The 26,881-nt window shown below is 38.2% G+C and overlaps 8 protein-coding genes across 8 annotated transcripts; 5 read left to right on the forward strand and 3 right to left on the reverse strand.

Annotated features, from left to right (window-relative positions):
* Positions 1 to 202: 202 nt before the first annotated feature.
* On the forward strand, positions 203 to 1,357 carry LOC129732070 (uncharacterized). The gene is made up of 2 exons (XM_055692564.1): positions 203 to 245; positions 307 to 1,357. The coding sequence occupies exons 1-2, from the start codon at positions 240 to 242 to the stop codon at positions 781 to 783; spliced, it is 483 nt and encodes a 160-aa protein (XP_055548539.1). The 5' UTR covers positions 203 to 239; the 3' UTR covers positions 784 to 1,357.
* A 5,438-nt stretch (positions 1,358 to 6,795) lies between these two features.
* Positions 6,796 to 7,278, forward strand: LOC129733322 (uncharacterized). Its single transcript, XM_055695108.1, has 2 exons — positions 6,796 to 6,839; positions 6,902 to 7,278. Exons 1-2 carry the CDS (start codon positions 6,834 to 6,836, stop codon positions 7,259 to 7,261), a joined length of 366 nt encoding a protein of 121 aa, XP_055551083.1. The 5' UTR covers positions 6,796 to 6,833; the 3' UTR covers positions 7,262 to 7,278.
* A 3,084-nt stretch (positions 7,279 to 10,362) lies between these two features.
* On the reverse strand, positions 10,363 to 10,899 carry LOC129732796 (uncharacterized). The gene is made up of 2 exons (XM_055694044.1): positions 10,858 to 10,899; positions 10,363 to 10,807 (listed from the first exon to the last, which is right to left on the reverse strand). The coding sequence occupies exons 1-2, from the start codon at positions 10,861 to 10,863 to the stop codon at positions 10,436 to 10,438; spliced, it is 378 nt and encodes a 125-aa protein (XP_055550019.1). The 5' UTR covers positions 10,864 to 10,899; the 3' UTR covers positions 10,363 to 10,435.
* A 263-nt stretch (positions 10,900 to 11,162) lies between these two features.
* Positions 11,163 to 11,844, forward strand: LOC129732858 (major prion protein-like). The gene is made up of 2 exons (XM_055694207.1): positions 11,163 to 11,207; positions 11,268 to 11,844. The coding sequence occupies exons 1-2, from the start codon at positions 11,202 to 11,204 to the stop codon at positions 11,628 to 11,630; spliced, it is 369 nt and encodes a 122-aa protein (XP_055550182.1). The 5' UTR covers positions 11,163 to 11,201; the 3' UTR covers positions 11,631 to 11,844.
* Positions 11,845 to 19,656: 7,812 nt separating this feature from the next.
* Positions 19,657 to 20,449, reverse strand: LOC129729910 (adult cuticle protein 1-like). The gene is made up of 2 exons (XM_055688817.1): positions 20,374 to 20,449; positions 19,657 to 20,307 (listed from the first exon to the last, which is right to left on the reverse strand). The coding sequence occupies exons 1-2, from the start codon at positions 20,377 to 20,379 to the stop codon at positions 19,936 to 19,938; spliced, it is 378 nt and encodes a 125-aa protein (XP_055544792.1). The 5' UTR covers positions 20,380 to 20,449; the 3' UTR covers positions 19,657 to 19,935.
* Positions 20,450 to 21,517: 1,068 nt separating this feature from the next.
* LOC129730353 (adult cuticle protein 1-like) lies at positions 21,518 to 22,281 on the forward strand. The gene is made up of 2 exons (XM_055689632.1): positions 21,518 to 21,583; positions 21,656 to 22,281. The coding sequence occupies exons 1-2, from the start codon at positions 21,578 to 21,580 to the stop codon at positions 22,019 to 22,021; spliced, it is 372 nt and encodes a 123-aa protein (XP_055545607.1). The 5' UTR covers positions 21,518 to 21,577; the 3' UTR covers positions 22,022 to 22,281.
* Positions 22,282 to 24,936: 2,655 nt separating this feature from the next.
* Positions 24,937 to 25,542, reverse strand: LOC129732424 (uncharacterized). Its single transcript, XM_055693310.1, has 2 exons — positions 25,495 to 25,542; positions 24,937 to 25,430 (listed from the first exon to the last, which is right to left on the reverse strand). Exons 1-2 carry the CDS (start codon positions 25,498 to 25,500, stop codon positions 24,969 to 24,971), a joined length of 468 nt encoding a protein of 155 aa, XP_055549285.1. The 5' UTR covers positions 25,501 to 25,542; the 3' UTR covers positions 24,937 to 24,968.
* Positions 25,543 to 25,890: 348 nt separating this feature from the next.
* On the forward strand, positions 25,891 to 26,556 carry LOC129732507 (trinucleotide repeat-containing gene 6B protein-like). Its single transcript, XM_055693438.1, has 2 exons — positions 25,891 to 25,948; positions 26,008 to 26,556. Exons 1-2 carry the CDS (start codon positions 25,943 to 25,945, stop codon positions 26,542 to 26,544), a joined length of 543 nt encoding a protein of 180 aa, XP_055549413.1. The 5' UTR covers positions 25,891 to 25,942; the 3' UTR covers positions 26,545 to 26,556.
* The last annotated feature ends 325 nt before the right edge of the window (positions 26,557 to 26,881 follow it).

The following is a 26,881-nucleotide window of genomic DNA, read 5'->3' on the forward strand; positions in this document are numbered from 1 at the left end:
TTAGTTGGCGATCGCTACCGGCGATCGACAATTGAATTGACCGGAAAATGAGACCTATCAAAACAGAAATAAAACGTCTCATGTCGCGAATGTGTGATAATCAATGCTGGTTGTATAATTGATCAGCGTCGAGCACAACCAAAAATTTCATCAGATATAAAATAGACCAACTTCAACAGTAAAAATCACAGTTCATCATCAAACACAAAGGCATCAACACCTTACAAACTATTTTTAAAATGAAGGTTTGATAAAATAATCGATTCGATTTGGAAACAATTTTAATTTGTCTCTCTTTTAAAATAGACTTTCTTTGCGTTGTTGGTTGCTACCCTGGTGGTTGCCACTCAAGGATCCTACGTACAATCATCATACTGGCCATCACACTCAGCAGGATGGAACTCCTGGAACAATGGCTGGAACGGTTGGAACGGCTGGAATGACCACCAAGTGGCTGCCTACCCATACGCGAAATCCTGGACCTCATCCTGGCCATCAACCGGTTTGTACAACAAAGGATGGAATGGTTATTATGGTGCTTACGATAAAGTCAATTCCTGGGCTCAACCATGGGGAACTTATGGAGCTGACTGGGGATATCAGAACTTTGCTAAGACCTTTGTTCCATCGGTGAAGGTCAACTCGTGGGGTCTGCCATGGGGAAGCTACGGAGCAGGGGCCTACGGATGGGACCATCCGGAAGTCGTTAAGACCGTTGTTCCAGTCGTGAAGCAGGTGGCCTATGCTGAACCAATTGGTGTTGGTAAAGTGCTGGTGCACTAACTGAATGACGAAATTCATATTTGGACTCATCAAAGAAACAAGTAGTGATATCAACTAAAAAAATATAAAAGTTTTAAGCAAAATACTTATATTTTTATAGAATTGGTCCAATTTATGATACTATATTCACAGTCATACCTCGATATAAGGCAACCTCGATATAACGTACATTTTTTAATTATCTTAAAATTGAAGTACAACAATGATTCTTGGGGTGCATAATGTTCTGAAAAATGTTTTTAGTAAGTTTTGAAACCAATAAGTACCGTAAAATGGGGCAAAATTGACATTTTTTTTCAATGTTTTGTGACTGGTTATGTTTGTCTACAAAAATTATTTTAAAGGGGCATAAGACAGGTTTATATATACAGTTAGGTGAAGGGAAATAAAAATAAAAATTTGCGCACCTTTGAGTAGCCATCAAGAACTATGCATAACGGTAAAAATATTTGTGTTTTGATATAATGCAACGAAAATAAAAATTAAGTTGCCTTATATCGAGGTATGACTGTATTATCAATTCAATTGTCTGCAACATGTACCCTATTGAATCCCTTCAATTATTTTTAACTTTTTTTTTTCAATTCGCTAGACTGAAATCAAAAATAAGTTTTATCTTTCCCTTAACGTTGAAGTTTTTCGGCTTATGTTAACGTGAATATTGTGTTTTTGCTCAACCAAAAATACATTTCAATTGCTACTCATGCAGATTTTTTTTTGCCACTGACGCTTTGCGATATTTGACTTCCATTCGTTTCGAAAATCTACAATTGTTTATTTAAACATAAAATAATTTAGCCATTTCAAATGATTTTTTTGTGGGACGGGATGCGGGAGAAATAGTTTTTTTTTCCTGTATGGACTTCCTCACTGCGACCAGAATCGTAGATCTATTGTGAGATATGCCCGGGGTGTCTGCTGTCTGCCGAATGAACCCACACTTAAAGTCCAGTTTTGACATCGAATGGCCTGGTCTACTAAAGATTCGAACCCACGACCATTCGCTTGACAAAGCGGACTCTGTAACCTTGCGGCTACGCAGCTCCCCTGGGAGAAATAGTTAAATTGAAATTAGCTTCAAACATTTGCTGGATTTTCATTGGCTCGGTATATTGAAACTGTCTTTGTTGCCAGAACCAAGGGAAACTTTTTGTTGTTGCCAAGCTGTCGACAATAGATTTGCAAGCAAATTTTAAAACTACCTTGCATTTGAGTTCGAATTCATCCTGTTTACTCTGCTTTTGAGCAATATATCAATACTTTTTGTATCTTATGACGGTGCATTCGACGAAGAAAGAAAAAAAAACTAAAAGTAATGAAATTAAGAGCCAGTCCGCGAGAGCCGCAACCGCCTTTCTGAGAGACGTTGTTTTGATGCTTTCCGATTGGCTTGAAATTTTCAGCGTTTGTTTGTCTATTCAAAGTAGGAAGTTCTGCAAAATTTCAGTTTTTTTCATTGAGGTTAAGTGGGGTAAAACGGCCCTTGAAAATGATATGTCCAAAAACGTCCAAAATCTAAAAAGCGCAATAACTCCTGCTAGACTTGATAGATTTTTCTAAAAATATGTGATATTATTCTACACTAAAAGTACTTCAAAATGCATGGTCACAATACATGGCAAAGAGGTAAATTGACGAAAAAACGCATTTTCTTTTAAAAATTGTCAATTTTCAGGGTCATCCTACTCTTTTCAACATCGCTAGAAAAAATATCTGAATATGGCGTTTTGTAGAGCAACTCAAGAGCTTTGATGTCATGTATAAGCCAAGTGTGCCAAATGGGGTAAAACGGCCCTAGAAGGTTTTTTTCAAAAAACCGTCAAAATCACCAAAATCACTATAGTTCCTGCTAGACTTAATAGATGTTATTGAAAATTTGGATTATCACTGTACCTTACCAGAACTACCTACTTTACCAGAAGATGCGCAATTTGGGGTAAAACGTTCCTTAAAGATTTTTTTTTCGAAAAAAGCCGTCAAAAGCACCAAAACTGCAAGAACTTGGGTTAGACTTGATAGATTCACTGAAAATTTCAGATCATTACTCGAAGTTAATACGAACTTAAGGGCAAGATGACAAAAGTGACAAATAGATTTACATAACGAAAACAAAAATTTTCTTGAAAAACACTTGGCGATTTTCGGGGTGCTATTTTCTCTACAGAAAAGGTCCAGAACCCGAAGTTAGCATTATATAAAACAACTACAGAGCTTTTATTTGGCATAATATCCAGATGCATCTTTTGGAAACTACAATTTTTCTTGGCTTTTTATTAGGTTTCAAGATTTTGGACGTTTTTGGACATATCATTTTCAAGGGCCGTTTTACCCCACTTAACCTCAATGAAAAAAATTGAAATTTTGCAAAACTTCCTACCTTGAATAGACAAACAAACGCTGAAAATTTCTGCCCAATCGGAGAGTATCAAAACAACATGCGGTTGCACCTCTCGCGAACTGGCTCTTAAAGACAGCTCTCCGCTGGTATATGTTTCTGCATACAACCAAAAGTCGCAATGCATGCGTAAGCGAGACTTCACTCGCTACATTTGTAATGATGCAGCTACCAGGATCACTTCTGGCCTCATTATTCACACATATTTCTCCATTACAAGTGGCATCCCAGCCTCAAATTTATGATTGATTGATTGGTCCTAGGCTCAATTCACTGTTTACTTGGATATAAAAAGGTGTAATACCTTGTGACCAGATTTGCCGCATATGCAAAAATAGATTGCTTAGATTTTCACGAGTTTTGCGTTGTCAAAGAGATCAGAAAGAGTTTTTTCTCGTGATGGAAAGCGTGTTTTCAACGTGGCCAACATCCGCTTTCAAGAAAGCAAATGTTTGTGTTTCTTTCTAATGTAGTTCATAGATCATATCTTAAAGGCAAATGAAATCTTTTCAATTATCAACATTTGCGTACTGTATGACAAAGAAAAAAGCAGCTCTTGTCATATTTTTTCCCTACACCGCACGTACACCGGAACTAGTAATATGTGCCATATATGGGACAATACATGTTGTCACATGACTGAAGTCGAATCTTATTGCTTCTTAAATAACAAATTTGTTACACGAAGGAGAATTTTTCGTTGTTGCTGTCGCGTAGCAAGTAAAAATTTTGCAAGTAGTAAACAGTTCGGTTCAAGGGAAAAATTTGAGTAAAATTTCGTTAAATGAAGATAGAGCACAGATTGATTTTAACATAAAATACAGTTGGTGCCAATTAGGCTTGATAAATAAAAAGAGTTTGAAGGGTCTTCTTCGAGATCAAAACTCAATGTTAATTTCTCTTTAGTTGACCTTATAATAACTTAAGCCATATTGGATGGTAACCGAATTGTAAAAACTTTTATTTTGTAGCTTTATGTTCTACGTAATGAATCAAATTCAGTTTTGAAGCTTAAAACTATATTGCAGTAAATAAGGAAGCGTGCGGGGGGCTTCGTGCGGTTTACCAAAAATTTCCGAGAGTGAGAATGGATTTTATTATTTAAATTCTCGGTTTATTTCGAATAACTTCTCATCGATAACGTGTAATACGCTGCTCGTTTTACACAAGCACAATTGGGACAAAATATTTCCCAGTTCCAAGGTTGATATATCTTTTACCTGTTCTCAATAACTCTGCGATCAACAATTCTTGAACTTATATAAAACTGAACTGTGTCGCGTCTCTTTTGAGATTCTGCCGTCCTGAGTAGAAAACCAAAACAAATAAAGTTTATCTAAATGAGTAACTGTTTGATAAAATAAAACCGAAATTTCAACTACAGAACCAAATTTAAATGATAGTAGGGTAGTTTGGGGTAATTTGGACCCCTGGGGTGAAATGGACAGGTGTTTTATCTTGGAAAGTATTACATTTTTGGGTTCCATGTACTACTTCATCCTTTCATTGAACTACTAAACCCTAACTAATATAAAAATTTCATGGTTTGCTGTGACAGGTGCACCGCAGTGCCAATGTAAACAAAGGAAACATCAAAAGTTGATTTTGCTGTAAGTTTCATGCTTGTGTATTTAAGGTTTTTTGAAAACTTCTTCGATGTTTTCAGTCTAATAAGCTTTGCAGCCGTGTTTGTCTAGTAAAAGAGTACATTTTAATGAAAGATTGAGATAAGTTTGAACAAAAATAGTGGAAGGAATTGAGTTTTTAGAAAGGCGTCCTGTTTGGGGTAAAATGGACAGTTTTTTGGGGTGATATGGTCAGGCGAGTTTGAAGTAAATTCTTTTGTCGGACTGATGCCGCGGGCATATAAAAACGAACGGATAGACGGCGGTGTACAAACAATGAACTGTAAAAAGTGTTGCAGGCAATCTGGGATGATTTATCTGTACAAAAAGTGTTTTCAATGCCCCGCAGACTGGCGGGTTTATGAACAAAAGTTGAAAAAACCTAATTTTTTTTCTAAAATGCTTGAAAATGACTTATAATGCCAATTTTTGGGTGCTGAACTCATTTCTGATATCCGAAAATGTTGTTCCCCCAAAATGCCGTTAAACCTTTCTTATTATCAGATTTATTTTTTTGTTCAGATCATGTTCAACATTGGTATATTTGTTCTTTATCGAAAAACTTTATACCAGTATTTTTTTGTTTGGTCCTTAGTGTGATCCATTTTGAATTAAAGTTGCCAAAAGTCGGCAATCATTTTTCAAAAAATTGTAACTTTTGAGCCGTTTAACCGATTAAAAGATTTAATGGAAAATTTAAGGAATTTGATAGGCCTTTCAAGGAAAAATAAAAAATCGTACGTCAACGTACATTCGTTATATATTTTCCCGTTTCGCAAATTTGGGATTAACGGATTTGGAACGACGATATGCAAACCTGGACCCAAAAATTCGAAAAATACGGTTAATTTCATATAGGCTGTTGGTTATCCGATCATTCCGAACTGTTTCACGGGACTGTACGGTACACAAGAGTTCTGAAAAATAACATAAATTTTCCCTCAACACGAAACTCGTTGATCCAAAATCAGATCAAAATTGAGGGAATTAGGTAATCGAAGTTAAGCTCAAAATTGTGATTTTTGAACATAAAAATCATTGAAATTTTCTGACACAGCAACATTCAAAGTGCTCTGCCTAAAATTGGTATATCATCCGGTTCTCATGAAACTTACATCACACATACACTGACACACACAAATACACACACACATAGACAGACACACATGCACACGCACACAGTCACACACACTCACGCGCACACGCGCACACACGCACACAAACACACACGCACACACACACACACACACACACACACACACACACACACACACGCGCACACACACAAACGCGCGTGTGCGACATACGATCGCATACTCAGTTTCTAGTATAAATAATTGGAGATGGGGATTTTTTTTTTGCCTACTGTGGAACCACTGTGCAATGCCTAAGAATTGCAGTTATCATTCCGTATGCCTGATACCACCTTCTACTGTGTATTAAGCTACTATTGATACTATAAAACTCACATTTTTTACCCTGTCCACATCACCCCAAACACTGTCCTTATTACCCCAATAGCTGTCCATTTTCACCCCAAACGATTTTTTTATGTCCGAAAATCATAATTTTTAGTGCCGTTATTTTTTTTGTTTTTTTTTTGACCTCAATATCAAGGTTTTTTCGTGCAGGAACATAGAAAACAGATCAATATTACTATATTACATTACGTTTATGGGATAGAAAAAACAGGTTACGATATAACAGGAGTTTTCCTTAGGGGGTCCAAATTAACCCAAACTACCCTAATTGGCTATCCAAGAGAAACTGAGACGAAAATAAAACCAAACTTGGAAGTGTATCAACAAATTTTCCTAGGAAGACTTTCATCCACCTTTTGAAGGCTTAAGTTCCACGTCTCCCGTTTCGCTCTAGGAAGTTAATCGATAATTCAATTCCAAGTTACAATGTTTCCTAATGCACTATATTTTATGGCGGCTAGACAGTATAAAACGTGTCTATTTTGATACAAATTTTCACAGTTAATCACCGAGTGTCGAAGCAACGAACCATCGCCGAGGAGTATAATAATGAAGGTAATGAAGCCATTTAAGTGGCTCGATGAAGGCTGAAAGTAACAAAGTTTAATTTTCGACAGATGTTCATCGTATTGCTGGTGGCCGCGTTAGCGGTATCTACTCACGGAGTTTACGTTCCCGCTGCGTTGCCGACCTATGCTGCCGGTTGGAACTCCTGGAATGGAGCTGCCTCGTACCCTCACGCCTCTTTATTGCAAGGAGTCCCGTATCCGTTGCAAAACGAGTGGAATGGAGGCAATTCTTATGGAATAGATGCCAACCCCTGGGGATTACCATGGGGAACTTACGGTGCCGGACCGTATGGTTGGGGTCAACAGAACATTGCCAACACGTTGGTGCCTGTAGCGCAACCGTTCGCCTTGGCAGCGGGACCTGGCTTTATTGCCCCGGTTTCTTTTAGAAAGACATCAATTTTGTAGTTTTTTTTTCACTTTTGAACTGCTGGAATAATAAATATCGTGTTGACTGAAAATACAAACTTCTCTATTTATTTTATTTAAGAGACTGCATGCCGCAATAAAAGAGAAAAGCCTTGGTGCTACATTCCGATTCGGAACTCGACCTTCTGTTCATTATACACAGACTACGCAGCCAACTGTTAAGTGTACAGGACAATTGCGGGGCTGGCGCTACAATCCTATTGACACTAACAGTCTCTCCCTAGTCCAGACTCGATCCTACGACGACTGGCTTGTTAGGCCGCCCTCGTACCTCGAGACCAGCTGGGAGGGTACCAACCCGACCAGCTGGGAGGGGACCATGCCGAAATACCAACATCTAAAATCTAAACTTTCAATTGAGTATTTACTCTGGAATATGTGTAAATTTTTTGTGCATTTTGTCACGAAATCAAACATTGACTTTAATTGAAAAAAAAAAAAAAAAAAAATGGTGGTATCCGTGATACGACCGCGTAGTTGACGTAGGACTACAATAGTTTTATATTTCCCTTTGAGGCTCTGTTTGATTCGAGCTCGTTTTACTTCTAGCACGGTTCGATTTCTGCACACATGTGCCAAAACAAGCGATTATGTCAAAACACATTTCTTAGTCTTCTTGATAATTTCAACAAATTTAAGCTCAACATCCTCCAAAAGAAAGGTATTTTGGTTCTTTATATTGCCAAAGCGAATGACCGGAATTGGTAAAACGGTTCCTGGAACATGACCGGAACATGTGCCGGTTATATGTATAACAGTGCTGATAAAAGTCATTTTCCCCAGCGAAATTCTTCGAAAATCACAGCCAATCATTTTCAATTTTCACTTCCAATGATCGCAGCACTCTTTCAGATTCACTAGATTTTCGTCCTAGTAACGTGCTGTTATACTCAGATGAAATAGATCGCGCGCATCGTTCACGGTTACGGAATAAAGTTTGACGACAAATCCAACCAAATGATCTTCACTTCAAAGCGAAAAAGAAAAACAAACAGTCCAGTCAACCAAAATAAACCTCACCGAAACACTTTTTCACTGACATTGACGGATGCCTTGACAATCTTCGTTAACTGATAAACTGATTTTGTTGTCTTGCTTTCATCGCATAAAATATAATGAGGTGTTTTGACAGTTCACTTCCATGCAAAAAGCGGGAAGGGAGAACTCTGAAAGGATTGTAAAACAATAACGTTTATGGATGCTTTTTTTCACTTTCACTCAAGAGTGTCAACAAATATCAACCCTGATGTATAATGATCATGATCTAAGCAGTACTAAGCCTCTAATTATTCGGGTAGTAATATCAAGTATCTAGGTTATCAGCCTAAATTCATCAAGCGACACCTCAAACGACTTGAACTAAAACTAGTTCATTGGAGGAAATATCCATGAAAAAACGTTATGAAAAGAGAACCGTTCATTTTTGGCAAATTTTGCCATGTCGTGTTTGGCAAAATCAAACGGCGTCTGTTTTGATTATTCATTTGCAGCACTCTATTTTGAAAGTAAAAATGTTCTCCTTAACATTGGTGAATATCTTTCATTCTAATACAGTCAATTTTCTTCAATACGCGAAAAGGCAAGCTTCTATACAGACCTAAATTAAGTACGATTTAGTAGAAATGAAACAATATTTATTTGTTGTTATGGCTCACTCTACAATCACCAAGCGGCAAAGATGTCACATAATAAAATTTTCCTGCAATTACAAGTTCGTGGAAAAAATAACGATAAAAAATTACAGTTTTTGAACCAAAATGTTATTCACAGAAAACATAAAATGGACATGAGAAAAACAGAGTGTAGAGTTTGAAAATAAACAACGCGATTATCTGTACAATGAACCTAATTTATATACTCTGCTATCTGCCTCTACCGACACGTACAGAATTTTGCTGTCCCCGGCGGCGCAGCGTATTTTGCGGTATACGAATAATCATATTGAATTCTGATATTTGCTACTACATATACGAAACAACTACATATACGAAACAACGGCAGTTCGATTGTATTCCAGATCGCCAAACGATACCTACGCGTTAACCCAACACGCCCCATTGAGCGTCGACAACGGCAATGTAGTCTTAACTTGGCTTGGTTGCACACAAATGGATATCGAGTTCTACTGTACTGATAGACGACGAGTGACCAACCAGCGCTCTATTCATACATTGCTAGGTGCAGTACTGTTGCCTGTGCCAGCATGTTTTCCATCAAGACATCAGTTTTAATAACATTCTGACAGCAGAACGTGAAACTGTCTGATAGTGGAGGTGGTTACGAACTTTCCGAAAAAGCTTCACCTTCAAGACATCAATATAGTCTAGGCTCATAGAAGCAAACTTTAGTTGACCTATTGGGACGGGGGGATTCTGTCAAATTTTTTTTGCCACTGCTATACGGGATATCACAGCAACCAGTTGGTGTCTATTCATGAAGTCTGTGCCAGAGGTGCTCGCATGTGATTGGTACATTGTTCGTGAAAATTCGACCTTGAAACTTTTATTCAATTTTCACAATGAAATGATAATGATAACTGAGGAATCACAAAATTGTCCATCATTTTATCAATCCAACGACATATTGATTATTGTAATCCATCATGTGGTTACACCAGCATTACCGTTTGAAATCTTTCATTCCAACGTTACACCTTGGTTTTAGTTTCCGCAGAATGTATCTCGATGTAGTGTGGTTATACGTAGTCCTACGTCAAAAGTACGTCGTTTTGAATTTAGTTTAAATCTGTCCATCGCGCATCATTTATTTGTTAGAATTACTGATACGTGAAGAGCGAAAAGCATGAAATAATTTTTTTTTGTATCGAGATTAAAATCATTATGGCTTAAGAATGTTCACTTTTGCTTCTGAATTTACATCAAAATTCATAGTTCTGCATTTTGACCATGTTTTTGTTATGGTACCATCAACGTTATTTCATTTTCTCAAATCGATTACAAAACAATGAAATGCGAAGGTTTTGTTGTCTATATGACTCTCGACATTTCAAACTAAGTTTTCAAAGTCACAATTGTTGGACATATTTGTTCAGATGTTCAATAGCAGACAATAAGTTCCAATTAATTTGAGATAAAACTTTTTATTTACAGAATTTCTCATTGTATACAACCGTGGTTTGAAATCAGACACGCCCTAGTGTTCCCAGCCATAGGCTCCTGATCCGTACGATCCCCATGGTGCTCCCCAGTAGTTTGTCTTGGCCGGAACGACAGCCTTCACAACACCGTGATGTCCCCAACCATTTCCATAGCTTCCCCAGGGAAGACCCCACGAACGGGCACCATTGTCATATCCATCCCAGCCTTTGTACAGCGGAGCACCCTGCCAAGAAGATGACCACGATTTGGCGTATGGGTAAGCTAGCGCGCCATGGTCATTCCATCCGTTCCAACCGTTCCATCCATTCCAAGAGTTCCATCCGCCGTAGTGAGACGGCCAAACTGTGGATACGGCAGATCCTTCGGCGACTATAGCCACAGTGGCTAGCAGTAGAGCTATGAAGGCCTACACGAAATAAAACATAAATGAATGTCACTTGCACCAGCAAAATTTACCTTCATTGTTGGCTAGTTTGTGATTCAGCAGATACACAAAATTCAACTGTGATGTGTTCTGACCTGACCGTCCAGTTTTATACTCATAAAATTTTCCAGCTCGACGATCATTTAGAAGTTTTGGAAACAAATCGCTCATTCCGTTCTCTTTTTTTCGTTGTCATGAACACCTTAATTCCTAACATATTTTTTAAGGAAAGGCGTCCTACGACCTTGATTTATTTTAATTCTATTAACTCATTTCGAAAGGAAAATAAATAAAATTCGCTACTTGCTCATCCAATCGCACAGTTCACATCGAGCTCTTCTCAGCAAACAACAAATTCACCCGCCACTGCAACGCCATGAAGGTAACTCTAAATAGTTTCGATTAACGCTTGATGCTTCAATGAAAAACATCTTTTATTCAGGTTTTCATCGCATTGTTCGTCGTCGCTTGGACAGCGGCAACGCAAGCGTCCTATCTGCCAGCTGCCGAACTTGGATGGAACTCCTGGAACGACTGGAACGCCTGGGATGACCACCACGGTGTTACTGGGTACCCGTACGCAAAATCTTGGTCTTCATCCTTGTATCACGATGACGGCTGGGATGGCCATCATGAACACGGTAGCTCTTGGGGACTGCCGTGGGGAAGTTATGGTGCAGGTTGGGGACATTCCGGACTGGTTAAGAGCGTCGTTCCAGTGGGAAAGAATATTGCCGCCACTCCGGGATCGCTACACGTTGCTCCGGTTCCGCTTGGGCCGGCGCAGGAGGTGATTTCGCACTAGGGTAAAGAAGAGAGTCGATGTGATAGTGCGTTTAATCTAACTTTAGAACCAAATTAAACATTGCGAAAAATTTCAAATTTTATATCACAATATGTTGGACATTTGACTTATATTTCGGACGTATACTAATATATTTGACACTTAAGATATCTGACATTTTGACATTGACCTTTATGCCATATTCGAAATTTTGATATTATTGACATTTTTTACGTTTTGGACATTGTTGACTTTTGTGACATTTTGAATTTGTTTGTGATATAGAACATTTTGTGAAAGTTTTTATTTACAATATCAAATTGATAAATAATAACTCCAAATATTTCGTGAATTATATTCCCTTTTACACTGTTTCCAAGGCTGCAAAAACGCGATCGAAATTATTTTGACCTAAGAACAATTGATTTTAGAGCTGTAGTATCTTCAGAAAAGTTATGTAACTGATTCAGCTTTTTAAGCAGATACAGTTTTGTTGCTAAATCACCTAAACGTGAGACACGATTTTTTTCCCACATTATTAAACTCGTTGAGACGTTTTCTATAGAATGCCCGTTTAAATAATTTTTTTAATATAATTTTAACTAGATATTTTCTACAATTTTTCAATGTTTCTAAACGCTGTTCGCTGTAATGAAACGCACAATTTCACCGAAAAAAGTTTATTTCTATCTTTTATATTTCTTTAGTGATTGAAGACTCACATTAAAAGACTGCAACCATTTACTAACAGATATTTACCAAATCTGCAAACATCTGCAGGAAAAACTATTTCTATATAAATATGAGTCTAACATCATTCAATCCAGACATAGGCATTTGTATCTCACTGTCTCTGGAATTCGAGAACATGCGCTCAAATATCGACTACTCGGCTCTGTTATGGTCGCTCAATTCTATTTATACAAGTTAGAACGCTGAAAGAAGAATGTCTTCCCGATTACTAGAATAAAATTAAGTATTTTAAACAAGAGTCGACATGGATGAATTCTGCCTCGTTAAAAAATTTACACCCTGAAAAAAATTTTGTTACTTCAAAACATCCAAATAAACAGGAAATTTTGATATGCAAACAGGAAGGTTGTGTGCAAAGCCACGACCGCAAGGTTGAAGTAGACAAGAACAAGAAAGATAATCCGGCTGCTTGCGTGTCAGTCATTTTTTCTAGTAAATAAACGTTGAATAATCAGATCTATCGAATTTTGCACTTCAACAAGGATTGACAATTTTCAATAATATAGTAAGTTGCTTGTCATGGTTGGAGCTTGACAATTTTTGAGTTTCAAGATGAACTTTTATCGGATGTCGTGCTCATGACTGAAGGAAAAGATAATTCGGTACGTTCTGAGACATGGAAATAAAGTAAAATTCATAACCTCTGCAAATTTAGAAATGTAAATTAACTAAAGGGAAAACATTTACGCTTTAATCATCGGGTTTTTGTTTTATACTGAAAAGGACCATTTGTTGTTCAATATAGTATCGGATAAGATGCCGATTACATCTTTGCGTTATCACTGACAGTGCGAACAAAGTATTCGTTGTGATAAAGCAAACAGTGAAATGCTGATATGACAATCAAAACTAGACGGCTCACGTGTTGTCAAAATGAATCAACTATTCATTAAATGCATTTACTAGTGTCCACTATCGCACAGAGACCGAATTTCACTAAAGTCGATTTCACTATCGATGCTGAGATCCGCCGTAACTAGTGCGCTATCCATAGCCATGCAACAGTTGTGGCCGCTATACGCTGCCATTGGTATCCACTGTCCCTGCATCAGCTGGCCCAGCTGCTATCGTTGCTGGAATCCGCTGCAACTAGTGGGCTATCCATTGCTACGCCACAGCTGTGGCCGCTTTCCGTCATCGCTGGTATCCACTGCACTGCTAGTGCTGCTGCTAAGGGAGGACGACTGCTGTTGTCGCTGTCTACAACTATTCTGAGCGGCTTCGGCTGAAACAGGCTCTTTGATAGGCCAAATAGCATGTTTAAAATTGCAAGGTATATGATTCTGTCGACCGTGCTTGGGAAGCAATCATATAACGACCAATCAGAGGTCGAATTTTTCGTTTTGACAAGGCTTGACGTTTTTCAATAGTACAATAGTGTGAATAACAAAATTAGAATTATCTTCTTTCGGGAAGAATCTTAGAAGATTTTTCAATCTATTGCTACAAGAACGAAGGAAATCCATCGTATACTAACCGCTTTATTAGCATTTGAAATTGGACAAATTTTTCACTTTTTTCGGTTTTAGATTTTCATTTCACATCCCTATGTAGCCGAACTTCCTGAGAGAAGTATTCTACTTCAAAAAAGTTTTGAGTTTCCTTAGTATTTTTAACGTAGAATTACGACTTTCTAACAACATAGAGCAGCGTATTAAAAGAGGGAAAACATTAAGAGCGTCACGAAAACTGCCCACTTTTAAATGTTTAAAACTCAGTCAGTTTCCAACGGATTTCCTTCCTTCTCACAATTATCGATTGGAAAATTAGCAGTGCTCCACAAACATGAGGAAATTTGTGATATTGACCTGCGAAATTTCGAAACTACAAAATGAAAATCACACAACTGATATTAAGTGTCATCCGTGTCAATTTTCATTGAACATCATGTCAGTGAAAAAAATTATACTGTCGAGAAACATGTTGAATATATTTAATCTGAGCCAACCCAACGCATAAAATCGATGAAGTTAATAAGTATCTACATTCTCACACACATAAACATCGCTAAAACAATACAGCGCGTGAGAGATCGCAGTTGTCAGTATTACCACTGTCAACTGATTGCAGCTGAAATTAATTTCAATTTCCGCTTGTCCTGAAATTGATATTCTGATGCTCACAGTTAAAATTCGCAGCTCTGCAATTGACAACTGTAGATAAACGCATATTTCGACCAATCAGAGCTGAAAACAAGGCCAAATATCAAGTGAAACTCTTAGTGTCAGTCTAAATCAAATTAAACTGTGTGAAAAAATAAGCTAGAGTTATCTCGCCAGCGGAAAATGACCTTCTTCCAAACTTTCATGAAATACCAACGGCACTTTTAGAGTCCCGAAATCATACAATGGAAGAAGTTGATAAGAAAAAGTCACGCTTTTCTTCCATTTCCTAGTCTTTCAGTAGTCACGTATGAAAGCTAGCAGGCAGTAGTTTTGTCTTGATTGTCTATCCGGCCACTGTGGCAAGAGAATAGTTTACTGGGTTTTAGATCAGAATTTTCAAATATTTGGTAGCCCTTCATAGCGGACGGACTGGTTATTGTAGATCATCTTCCACAGAGCTAGATTTTAGATCTCGTGATCTCGTCTCGTTGGGAAGCACAGTCTTACAGGCATGTTCTTTGTGAATATTAAGAACGACCATACATTTTTAACTGAATTTTAAACATCTCGGTACTACAGTAATCGTGATTTTACTATCAATTAACGGGTATGACAATTTCAAACTTTCTATTCTCATTAAACCTATTCGGGTCTATTGAGTATTAAAACGTTTGAAGACACGTAAAAGGTGAACCATGAAGTACAATTTTCCTTATTAATGTTAGAGTTGAAAAACATATTACAATTTACAAATATCAAATTTAAATTTCACTGTCAGTAAAACAACAATTTTGATTTCTTCATTCTGATTTTCCAGGTTTTGTTGTAACCAGGGCCAACGGTTGATGTGGGTAGTATGGGTAGTAGTACCCACTCAGAAAATATTCTTGTGGGTTCTACCCACACAGAATTATCGGACAAAACTAAAAAAATGCAATGTTTTCTATGTTCGAAAGTTAAATTGCCACGCATATGTACGATTTTTTTAAGGATATCGTTGCGTAAGAGGTTATATTATATTCGTTTCTTCGAAAAAGTGTAACTTTTTCTACTGTAAGTGAAACCTTTCAAAAAGCTGGTTTCCTTTTTTTTCCAAAAATTGTCGATTATTCATGGGTTTATTTTAAGACGCACTGACGAAACTACCCATGCAGCATCAATCCGATCAGAGTTACCAGCCAAACTGTGAAAATTACCTGTCGAACATGGGCATGAATGTCAGGAAGCGGCAGTCCCGTCCACTGGTCTTGAAGATGCAAGCAATGGCGCAGCGGCAGCGGCCGAATAAAATGGATAAGTCATCTTGTGCGGTAATCGCGACGTGGCGGTGGTGATGGACGTCGAGCCTTATCTCACCCTGGATCGCAACGACTGGCAGGGCACTTCCTATTCTACTTCCCCCACGAAGGAAGTGAGCCCGAGGTGAAGTTCATTTCACACACCAGGTTTCCCTAAGAGGGTGCTGCTGTGGCTGGCGGTTAGTGAGAAAGGGATGTTGAAGCCGCTCTTCTTTCGCTCCGGTCTGGCCGTGATCGGGGAAACGTGTGTTGCGCTTCTTTACATATTCTCCGCTCCACTGTCGGCTGTCTGTGCATGAAGCAAAACCGGGAAGAAAGCCTTTTCGTTTTCGAGCACAGTTTTTCAAGTACTCTTCCTAGTCGAGCAATTTTAGGCGAGTACTCGCAAGCTGGAACTCGCGTACTTTTTCACAGACGCTGAAGAGCAATACAAAAGAATTTTTGCGTGTTGGTGCGCACTCGCTGCTATTTAGGGGAATGCATGAAGGATGAAGAGTATTTTGAAAGCATGTGTGCAAAAGACTTGAGAAGCGTAGCATATGTCTCGTTCTCAAGCAGAAAGGAGGAGAAAGGTTTTGCTTCTCGCTCGCTTTGCAACGCTGATTGGTGGTTACATTTAGGAAACACTTATTGCACTTTATGGATTTGTGATAAAGTGTTTAAGGATCAGAATTGGGATATCCAGTGCTCCAATTAGAGAAGACCGGGGGTGTCGGATTCAAACCCTGCTTTATACATAGTCAAGTTACATCGTAGGTTAGGCTGAGAGCGTGAGTGCAAAAGGATCTGGCTAGATTGCAAACAGCTGTGTGCTGCATAAGGGAACATTTGGCCTTATTTCTTCATACTGTTTACGCAAGTTTGATGTCTAGGCTCATATTACGTTATCGCAACGGCCGCACATAAAAAATTCAAAAAATTCACGAACTCTGCCAAGAAAATTTAAAACAAAAAATAACGAACAAAACGAAAAGTTCGAATGATGAACCTTCTGTTGTCTCACTTTAGAAGACGTCATGTGTTATACTTTGACCAAAAGCTTACATTGTTCATTATAAAATTTTCCCTTGATTTTCTAAATTTTTCAATTGATCCAATTAACCCTTCAGTGCCCAGTGCTGCCTTCAGACGGTTTCCAGTTGAACCTCTAAAATGCTCCAATAAGAACTTAAAAAATGTTTAGTAAGCTCCATAGTGATTTTTTCGAAGTCCATCCAAAAAATACTTTGGGTACTGAAGGGTTAAACCGATAATGCACATAAGACGGTCCCTATATAAAAGAGTGGCCAAAATTACCAGAATGCGAATTTCATATTCAGGATGTTTCTAGCACATGATTTTGTAGTATTTTATCTATATTTTCATAATTTTTGAATGAAATCTTGATACAAAAAACGGTTCATGTTGAAAAATGCCTTCAAAGTTACCTATTTCAGAAACGGAGAAAAATAGTTTTTCTGAATATTTTGGAATATACAAAAACCTACTGAAGCTATCATGATATGTTCACATATGATTGAAAGCTTATTAAATTAGTTTCCTAAAACAAAATGGGTAATAGATTTCAAACCTACAGAGTGAGCTGCAGGCCACATTGAAAATATGCGTAATTTTCCTAATTTTGACCATCAAAAACATTAAATGTAAGCACGTGTAAGCACAGCACCTGATAGTGTTTCTGAGAGCCCTACTTGTGCCCTTCAAGAATATGTGTTAAAAGTCTGCGGAAAATTTGCGTTTTTGTAGAAAAAAATGATTATAAATTTTCCATTTTTTTGCCATTTTCGAATTTTTGGGTGATTTATCAACAAAGTTTTTTGTATATTATAGCAATTTGGTTCAAAACCTAAAAAACGTGAAATTATTAGATTTATTGGTTTATTAGAATATACGTTGTTTAAAAATATGTTAAAAGTTTGAGTGAAATTTGCGTTTTTGTAGAAAAAGTAATTTAGAATTTTCAATTTTTTATGTAATTTTTTTTGAGTTTAATGAAGACTTATCAACGTATGTCATAGCAATTAGGTTCAAAAATATACTGGAAAAACTTAAAATTAGTGTGATTATCCAGTTGTTCACACTTAATTAAAAAAAATATTTTTTTTTCATTTTGTTTGAAAAAAAAAAATGGTTAATATTAGCAATATATTGGTTTTCGCGTGTATCGATGTTTTTTTACCAACTCAAAGTTTTTTTTCTGAAATTTATTTTGTTGACCCATTACAACATCGCTAAGACACTTAGCGATTATTCATGTGAAATCATACTTAACCGAATAAAAAAATGAATTATTATCCCAAAAATGATTCCCAGTGTTTTATGAAAACACGACCATGAAACACCACACGCAAACTTCTCTCACCACACACAAATATCACTGCCAGAGTTAAACAAATGGTTCGAGCTTGCATTTGGGCATTTACTCGCCAGTTACAGCCGAAGCTGTGTACCGGATATGTCGGCATACAGCATAAACAAATGGAGGTTCTCATGGTCGAACGTTCCAACACTGCAGTCAGGTGTTTCATACACAAAATTGCATTGAGTTAACCGTCAATCTCACAACTACTTACACGCATAAACCCGCAATCTCACACATATTGTTATACTTTTGAATCATGCGGCTCATATGTCTTTTATGGCTGACTGATTCTAGTTCATTCCTTTGAGTCGGTCTGATTGCTTGTGTATGTGGAGGAAACGAAGTTTTATGTGTGCTTTACAGTTCTGAAGTTTTATTCAAGTGTTTTACGAAGAAGCGAGCAATGTCTTACGAGGAAGTTCATAAGATCGATTTAGTGAGTTTGTTAATACAACCTAGATCAGAAAATGTTATAAATGATTGCATTGAATTGATCAAGCACCGTTTTAAAACAGTTTTTTACAAACAAGACTATAGAAAACTGTATCAATATTTGCTGGCTCTACAATCGAGATTTGCTAAATCGTTTCGTCTGCAGTAGTTTTGTTTGAATTGAATAGCTTTACAACTTTGCTGAAGAAACCATATCTCTTGAATGCTCCTATCAAAAGTTAGATTCGTGCGCCATCTCTGCGGACAAATCGCGAACTAACTCTCAAAGCCATAAGAAGCGTTTTACTATTATGTGCATCTTTGCTGAAAACAGTAATCGTTTGTATCTTATCCCACTATCGAGTTATTTACGTTTATTCGAAGATACAAGACCTCATTTGCCTCAGTTTACGTGGTTTATAAACAGCCCCTTGTCAGTACAAAACTTTTCCTATATGTCATAATCATCTGCAGTGGAAAACCAACAATTTGGCCCAAAAAATGAATTTTGGCCGGAAATTTCAATTTTCCGACCATTGTGTAATGGTTAGACATCTTTTGTATTTTGAACTAAATATAATGTTCGGCATAAACATGTATTTCTGTATGGCTTTTAACTTTGTTAAAAATATAAAATATGCAGAAAATCTTGGAAAAAAGTTATGATGAGAATTACGATTTGGATGAACTTTCCATAAAAATCTATTTACATATTTTTAAATATGAGAGATAGAAATTTGACAACTTCGAAGACATTGCACAATACATTGGTTTTCTATCTCACTGTCCCAAAAAATAAATTCTCCACATTGATCCTAGGTGGATCAATCACTGAATTGTCCATTTTGAAGGAAACACAAAATAAAAACATAGAAACTTTTCCAAAAAGAATAAAACACTAAAATCTAATGTAAGGACGTGATAATTGAGAGTACGAAATCAACAAAATGAAGCACTGTGCTGTGAAGTGCCAAGTATATGGGTACGCTCTATCAGAAAACCCGCAGAAAGTACAAAGTTTGTTAAGTGATTATGTGTTGTCGTGATATTAGGGATAAAATTTCTTTCCACGCAAATTACCCACAATGAAACGACAGTTTTAGAGTTTTGTTTTTATAAAGAAACAATGGAAACGAATTTATTCTCTTCACTCACCGAAATGTACGCGCATCGAGAGTATCCTAACTAGTTGCGACAGTTTGCTTTTCGATCGATAGACGATAGACTATAGACAGAGATGGAAGGAGAAAGAGAGAGATAGATAGAGATGAAGACTTCGGCTTTTTTTGGTGGGTTGGTTGGATGTCTCGGTTCCAGTGACTAGCTGAGGTCAGGTGTGTTGCTGTTGTCCCTGTGTCGTTCGTTGAGCTTTAAGTTTAGATGGTTCCCGGAGCCGGAGCCAGGTTAAGCTGCTGCTGGGAAACGGCATGTCCGGGAAGGGGAGCCACATGCACTGAACCACGGTTGGCGGTAACGGAGGTAGCACCAGGAACCACTCCGGCGTGGTGCGCAACGGACGCTACTGGTCCATGAACGGGACCAGCCCAGTGTGGGCCTGCAATGACGGCTGCTGGCAGCGCTGGGTAGGCGGCGTGGACAGCGGCGTGCGACAGAGCTCCATAGGGATGGGCCAGAACGTTCGCTTGTATCACAGTTGGGGCTCCCCAGTGAGCGTATGGCCAGCCACCGAATGGCAGAGCTTCCGAGACGACAACGGCCAGAGCCAAGATGACTGCAGCTACCATGCACTAAGAAGTTGAAGAAAAATAAAACTTTTATAGTTATACTGGCAGAATTCAAACTAGAAGAAATACCTTCATGATTGGTCTGTTCTGTTGGTTTGGTTCCGCGTTTTTGGCAGCTAGTGGCGGTAGAACACCTGAATTAATTATGAACAGTAAACCCACCCTGGTCAGGTTTATATAGCGAATTCACCCCGAGAGCGTTGGTGATCCGATTGGAATGGTCTGAGTTTTTCTCGAGTCCGATCCCTTTGCGTCCCCGTTTTCTGCATTAGATCGAACAGAAACGGCATGATGGCGAGGTGACTGGCAACCCGCGGACATATGGATAATGCAATGCACAGTGAATGCAAGTGTGAGAGAAGTTTTGAATCTGGCGTTCAGTGTTCGGCTTGCCATATGGGATTCTTGGTCGATGGGGGCGCGCGAGCTCTTTTCTTGGCTCTGCTGGGGCGACGGTGATTTCGTACATAAACTCTCGCACTCGATCTAGGCGGAAAATGGATCAGTGAACTTGAAATAGTTTTCTCGGCGGTGGTGATCGTCGCGAGGTTGCCAGTTTTTTGGCTCTGATTTACGATCAAATAAAAATTGTACTTTTAGTAGTAGGACGTCGAACTAGACTCCATTCACGCGGTTGCCGATCAATCGTTCATCACTGGCATCACTTCTGGTGGCTGTTTTAGAACGACCATTGCATTGATCGCACCCTTCGCTGTGGCACCCGGACGGACACCACTGTTAAAGTGTCTCTGCGTGTTGAAGTTGCAAACTTCTTTTCCCAGACAGATTGAATGCAGTTTTTACTCTGCCCTCGGTGAGGGTTCCGAATACTAGGACAAGCGGAACAGAAAACCAGAAAGCGAGAGTGAGAGTGAGAGTTCATACCTGTGTTCACAACTGTGCTATGGGGTGTTGTAGCAGAGCAGCACCGCCAGAACGATCGGGACCCGTTTCTGCCCTGGGTCGATTAATTGCTGCTGCAGTTCACCGTTCCTGAGCGCGTACTTGAGGCGGAGGAATGTACGCCTATTACATGATTATTGTTAGATAAGTTTTTTCCCTTCTTGCTTCTTTTTGTTGTTGTTGCATGTGCGATCTATTTACCAGCCATTAGAAACCATATGAGGGAACTATATGAATTGAATGGTAGAACTTAGAATTCGAGAGCGTACTTCGGTTCGGTATAAATAGTCACACTGTCGTTCGGATAATCATCAAATTTAGATCTAGCGTTCAAGTGTGCAGTTCCAACTTTCCCGCTTAATTACCAACTATGAAGGTAGTTGATAGTACTGAGAAGTAACCCAAGGATAGCAGGATCTAATAAAACTATTTTTCCTACCATCCATAGTGCATAATCGCTGCAGTCATTTTGGCCATGGCCGTCGTGGCGGAAGCCGGAGTCTATCCGTGGGGTTGGCCACATGCAGCTGCAGTTCCGGCTGCCGTTCCAGTTGCCGCATGGCCAGCCGCTGGATGGCCCTACGCTGCCGCTCCTTGGGCTGCTGCTGCTCACTGGCCTGCTGCTCTGCCAGCTGTTCATGCTGCCCCATACTACGCTGCTCCTCATGCTCCGGTCACTGCTCATCATGCAGGTGTTGTTCCGGGTGCTGTTTCGGTCACTGCTAACCGTGGCGCGGTCCATGTTGCCCCCCTGGCAGGTCATGCCGTTTCCCAGCAGCAGCTGAATCTCGCTCCGGCCCCAGGAACCATCTAAGTTGATCTCTAGTCCTGGAAATTCGGCCCGCCCCCTGAACCCTGCGATGCGACTGGCGAGAGATTCTCCCAAGGATGACAATTGTGCAATGCAATGAAACTCTGCTAGAGGGAAGTGATATACTCATTAGGTGGTAAGGAAGCATGAATGCTGTCAGCGGAAAACGTGTTAACTAAAAACTGAACTTCATCGGAGATTTACAGTATTTACACAGAGCAAGATTGAAATAAAAATGAACGCCATTTTTATGTCAAAAAGAATGTGATCTTTTCATTAGAATAAGAGTGATTCGATTGGATAAAAAGTCCTTAGGTGAACCAAAAATCCTTACCGATTCATGTCAGTACCCGTTCGTAATCAGTTTGAAACGAATGTTGCGAGGTGTCTTATTTTTGATGTGAAATAACGTCTTGCGGTAACATTCTGGAATAGGGGTGCAAATTGAAGTACCGAAAACATCGAACGCGTCACAAATATTGTCCATTTTCGAATGCTTATAACGAAGTCTGTTTACAACGGATTTTCTTCATTCTTGCAGCAATCGATTGGAAAATTAGTTAGGCGTCCACCAAAATGCGGGTATTTGCGATTTTATGGTAATAACTTTTGTACTATTGAAAAATGTAAAGTCTTATTTCGAATCTTGTGTGTGGTATGGGATGGTTGCTAGCGTAGAATTTGGAAATTTTTTTTATCATATAACTCAAATTAGCACATCGAAACACATGAATGGATAGAAATATTACTGCAGTGCTTTTTCGATTTTATTAACAGTCGTTTTTATCATTATTCGCCAAATTTACGCTCGATTTTCTTATGATTTTTTTTTCGTTTCTATCAAGCTTTTCCAAAAAAAAAAAAACCCAGCGGTGAGAGCCAGCCTTTCTCATTCAAACTTATTATATGTTAAAATAGATTTACACGATTTAAGAGAAAAAATACTCCTTGAAAAATTCTGCTGGTTTCATTTTTCGCTCTAAATAAGGAATTTTCGATAGCCAACAGAACAACTATGTAATGTTCGGTACATTCAAAACCTAACATTCACACACATTTGAGCTTTCATTGAAACATACATATGCAAATACCATGAAATAAATATGTTTCAAATACATCACGCGAAAAATCCAGATGACTACTTCGGGTTACCGGAATACATCCTAAAATGGCCAAATTTTGCCTAATCCGGGTATTTCGATGGCGAAGATGCCGACTTTCAGTTTTTTGGATAACAACTTAAGACGACCAAATATCGTCTATTATAAGTATTGCGGAAGCGTTGCACCCAGAGGTCAGAAATCAACTTAGGACGCCATTTTAAATTTCTAGAGACATAATAGCTTCCGATTTCTGGAAAACATCCTTAAAGGGACAAACATTACCCAATGTTTTTCAGGAACATTATCCCGGGCTCGCAAGCCGGGAGTCAACTCCATATTTCAATTTGAAACCCGATTTTGCTTTCGGTTTCTGGAGAACTTCCTTAAATTGTCAAATAAAATACAATGAAGGTATAGTATATATAAATATGTATGTATATATATATATATATATATATATATATATATATATATATATATATATATATATATATATATATATATATATATATATATATATATATATATATATATATATATATATATATATATATATATATATATATATATATATATATATATAAATACTATATATACACCACATTCAGACCTTTAATGGGGAGCAGAATCTTAAAATTGGGAAACGTCTGTTTAAAATCGGAAAAACTGGAGTCCACACTGCGAAATTTTGAATTTTTAGAACCATTACCTGAAGTTATTGTTTTCATCTTTGGAATCAGTTTCCTCTTTAAACTTTGTAAAATCTATAGCCGGAAAATTGTAAATCGTAATTTCTAATTACAAATAACAATATTAGAAATCCAAAATCTATACTTTACCATTGGTTTTAAATTTAGTAAGTGAACTTTTAAGTCTATACCCCAAAATCAAACGGAAATTAAACCCGTTGCGCAATCTGTTACACGAAATCTTATTTCTAGAATTTCTTAGACGGAATTTTCGAAATTGGAACTAGATACGAAATCGAAAACTCTCATCCATGACCTCGAGATTTCAAGTTCAAAACAGATGATCCGTATTCTAGAATTCAGATTTTGGATATTTGCGGTCCCCAATTTGATATATAGGCTTTGACCCAAGAAATTGGAGGTTGAACAATGATATTGAAAAGCCTGAACTTATAATTTGCTATCCACGATCCGAAACTTCGAAATTCAAGATGTGATCCGTATTTATAGTATTTATTAGATTTTCAATTTCTTTAACAAAATTAATAAAATTTTCGTTTTCACCATCCTGGGTATTTTGAATTCCTGGCAACATATTTTTTCACATTATCTGAAATAAGTTTCTGTTTATTATTCTCCAAACTATTTTTCTATAAAATTTCCTGGATTGATTTTTTTCTCAGATCGCGGCAAATTAGACACTGTACATTACAAAACGCTCGGATTGTAATTCGTTATACTCGTGACTCGTCAGTAAGACAACCCCTTCGCAAAATTTATATCATTCACTACAAGACTCTAGCTGTACTCATGAATTAAATGTACAATTGAAAACATAAAATCGGCAGCTAATTTCTCCTTGTATTATTTTGGGAAGAAAGTGATTCAGTTTTAGTTTTGTTTTGAACTACGGAAAATTTTCTCCAGTTAACTCTTCTGCAATCTTAATGGGTTATGAATGATGAAACTGATGATTACTTCAGATAATTGTTGTTTATGAACCTAAGTCTCAAGGTTAGAAGAGTTTATTTAAAAAAAAAGTACTGTGTGTTTAAATATACATATTTTAGTTTTATTTGATTTGTATCAATCAACAATTACAAATTCAATTAAATCATTATTCCAATTGAACCAGCTCTGAAGAATATCATTTCGGATTTACCATTTCGACTGAACAAGAACCTTTTCTACTGGAGCAACATAGGCAACCTGCTTGGCTACTGGAACGACGGTCTTAACGACTTCCGGATGATCCCAACCGTACGCACCAGCTCCGTAGCTTCCCCATGGCAGACCCCACGAGTCGACTTTCACCGATGGAACAACAGTCTTAGCAAAGTTCTGATATCCCCATCCAGCTCCATAGGATCCCCATGGTTGAGCCCAGGAATTGACCTTATCGTAGCCACCATAATATCCATCCCATGCGTTGTTGTACAAACCGGATGCTGGCCAAGAGGAGGCCCACGTTTTGGCGTAAGGGTAAGCAGCCACTTGGTGACCATTCCAGCCGTTGTTCCAGGATTTCCATCCAGCAGAGTGTGATGGCCAATATGAGGATTGTACGTAGGATCCCTGAGCAGCGACAGCCAGAGTGGCAACCAGCAATGCAGCGAAAACCTAGTTTAAATGATAAAAAAATAAATACAACTCTTAACCAATGTAAAGTATATTTTTATCAAACCTTCATTGTGAAAATGGTTTGTAACGTATTGAAGCAGCTGGGCTTGAGGATAAACTGTGGTTGACACTAACAAAGTCTGGCTGTTTTATACTCGGTAGAAATGTTTTTCAAAGGAAGTTCCCATCAACTATTTAATCAGTATTAATTATCATTAGTTTGTCACTTCCTCCAGTACCTGAAACTAGTGGCTTTAATTTTTGTTCGAATAAATTATCAGTGCTTGTGAACATTATAAGCAACAATCGAAATCTAAACCATCGATCGAAAGGAAATAAAACAAATTGTTATCAGGAAGTGCAATTGCTAAACCTGTGACAAAAACGTTGAAACCAATCAAGTAATAAATATCAACTTAGTATATAAACGCGCACAAGTATCACTTAACCACAGTATCTCACAAATATCATCATCGTTCTCCTAGCTAATTGAACTTCAAACATCAAACGAAATGAAGGTTAGTTTTACTAAAACCAATTGTTCACGAGCATAGAATAAAAGTTCTGTACTCATTAGGTTATTTCTGCCATATTGCTTGCAACGCTGGCGGTTGCCGCTCAAGGATCCTACGCCCCAGCATCCTATTGGCCATCTCACTCGGGTGGTTGGAACTCCTGGAACAACGGATGGAATGGAAATCAGGTGGCTTCGTACCCATACGCTAAAACGTGGGCTTCTTCGTGGCCAGCAGCTGGTTTGTACAGCAACGGATGGAACGGTCACTATGGTGCTGTAGAAAAAGTCCCCTCATGGGGTCAACCTTGGGGAAGCTACGGTGCTAAGACAATTATTCCATCAGTGAAGGTTAATGCTTGGGATCAACCTTGGGGAAACTACGGTGCCGGATGGGGATATGAAAACGTTGCTAAAACCGTTGTGCCATCGGTGAAGGTCAACTCGTGGGGTCTGCCATGGGGAAGCTACGGAGCTGGTGCCTATGGTTGGGAACAACCGGAAGTGATTAAGACTGTCGTTCCAGTGGCCAAACAGGTCGCATATGTGGCTCCAGTACATGCTGGTGTAGAGAAGGTTCTTGTGCAGCCTAAATGGTAAATCAAATTGGATGTTGTGAATAAATTGAAATTCAACCATTACAAAAATGTGTTTTGTTCGTTTATTTATTTTTCTTGAGAAACATTTCAAAAGGTCCTATCTGCTTTGATCGATTTTTTGATCGATCACTTTCATTCAATCACCACAACTCATTAAACACCTTTTATGACGCGATATTTATACAAAATGATAGCGGCGGGATCACTCTTGCCTCCTGAATGAAAACCACGCTTGGGAGACTTACTAGAGCTGAACCATTACCAAAATGAAAAGACCCTCCGGAAAAAAACGATGAAAGCAGATAGGACCTTTTGAAATGTTCATCTAGTTTTGAATG

The sequence above is a fragment of the Wyeomyia smithii genome, chromosome 3, assembly GCF_029784165.1.
Source record: "Wyeomyia smithii strain HCP4-BCI-WySm-NY-G18 chromosome 3, ASM2978416v1, whole genome shotgun sequence".
Lineage (NCBI taxonomy): Eukaryota > Metazoa > Arthropoda > Insecta > Diptera > Culicidae > Wyeomyia > Wyeomyia smithii.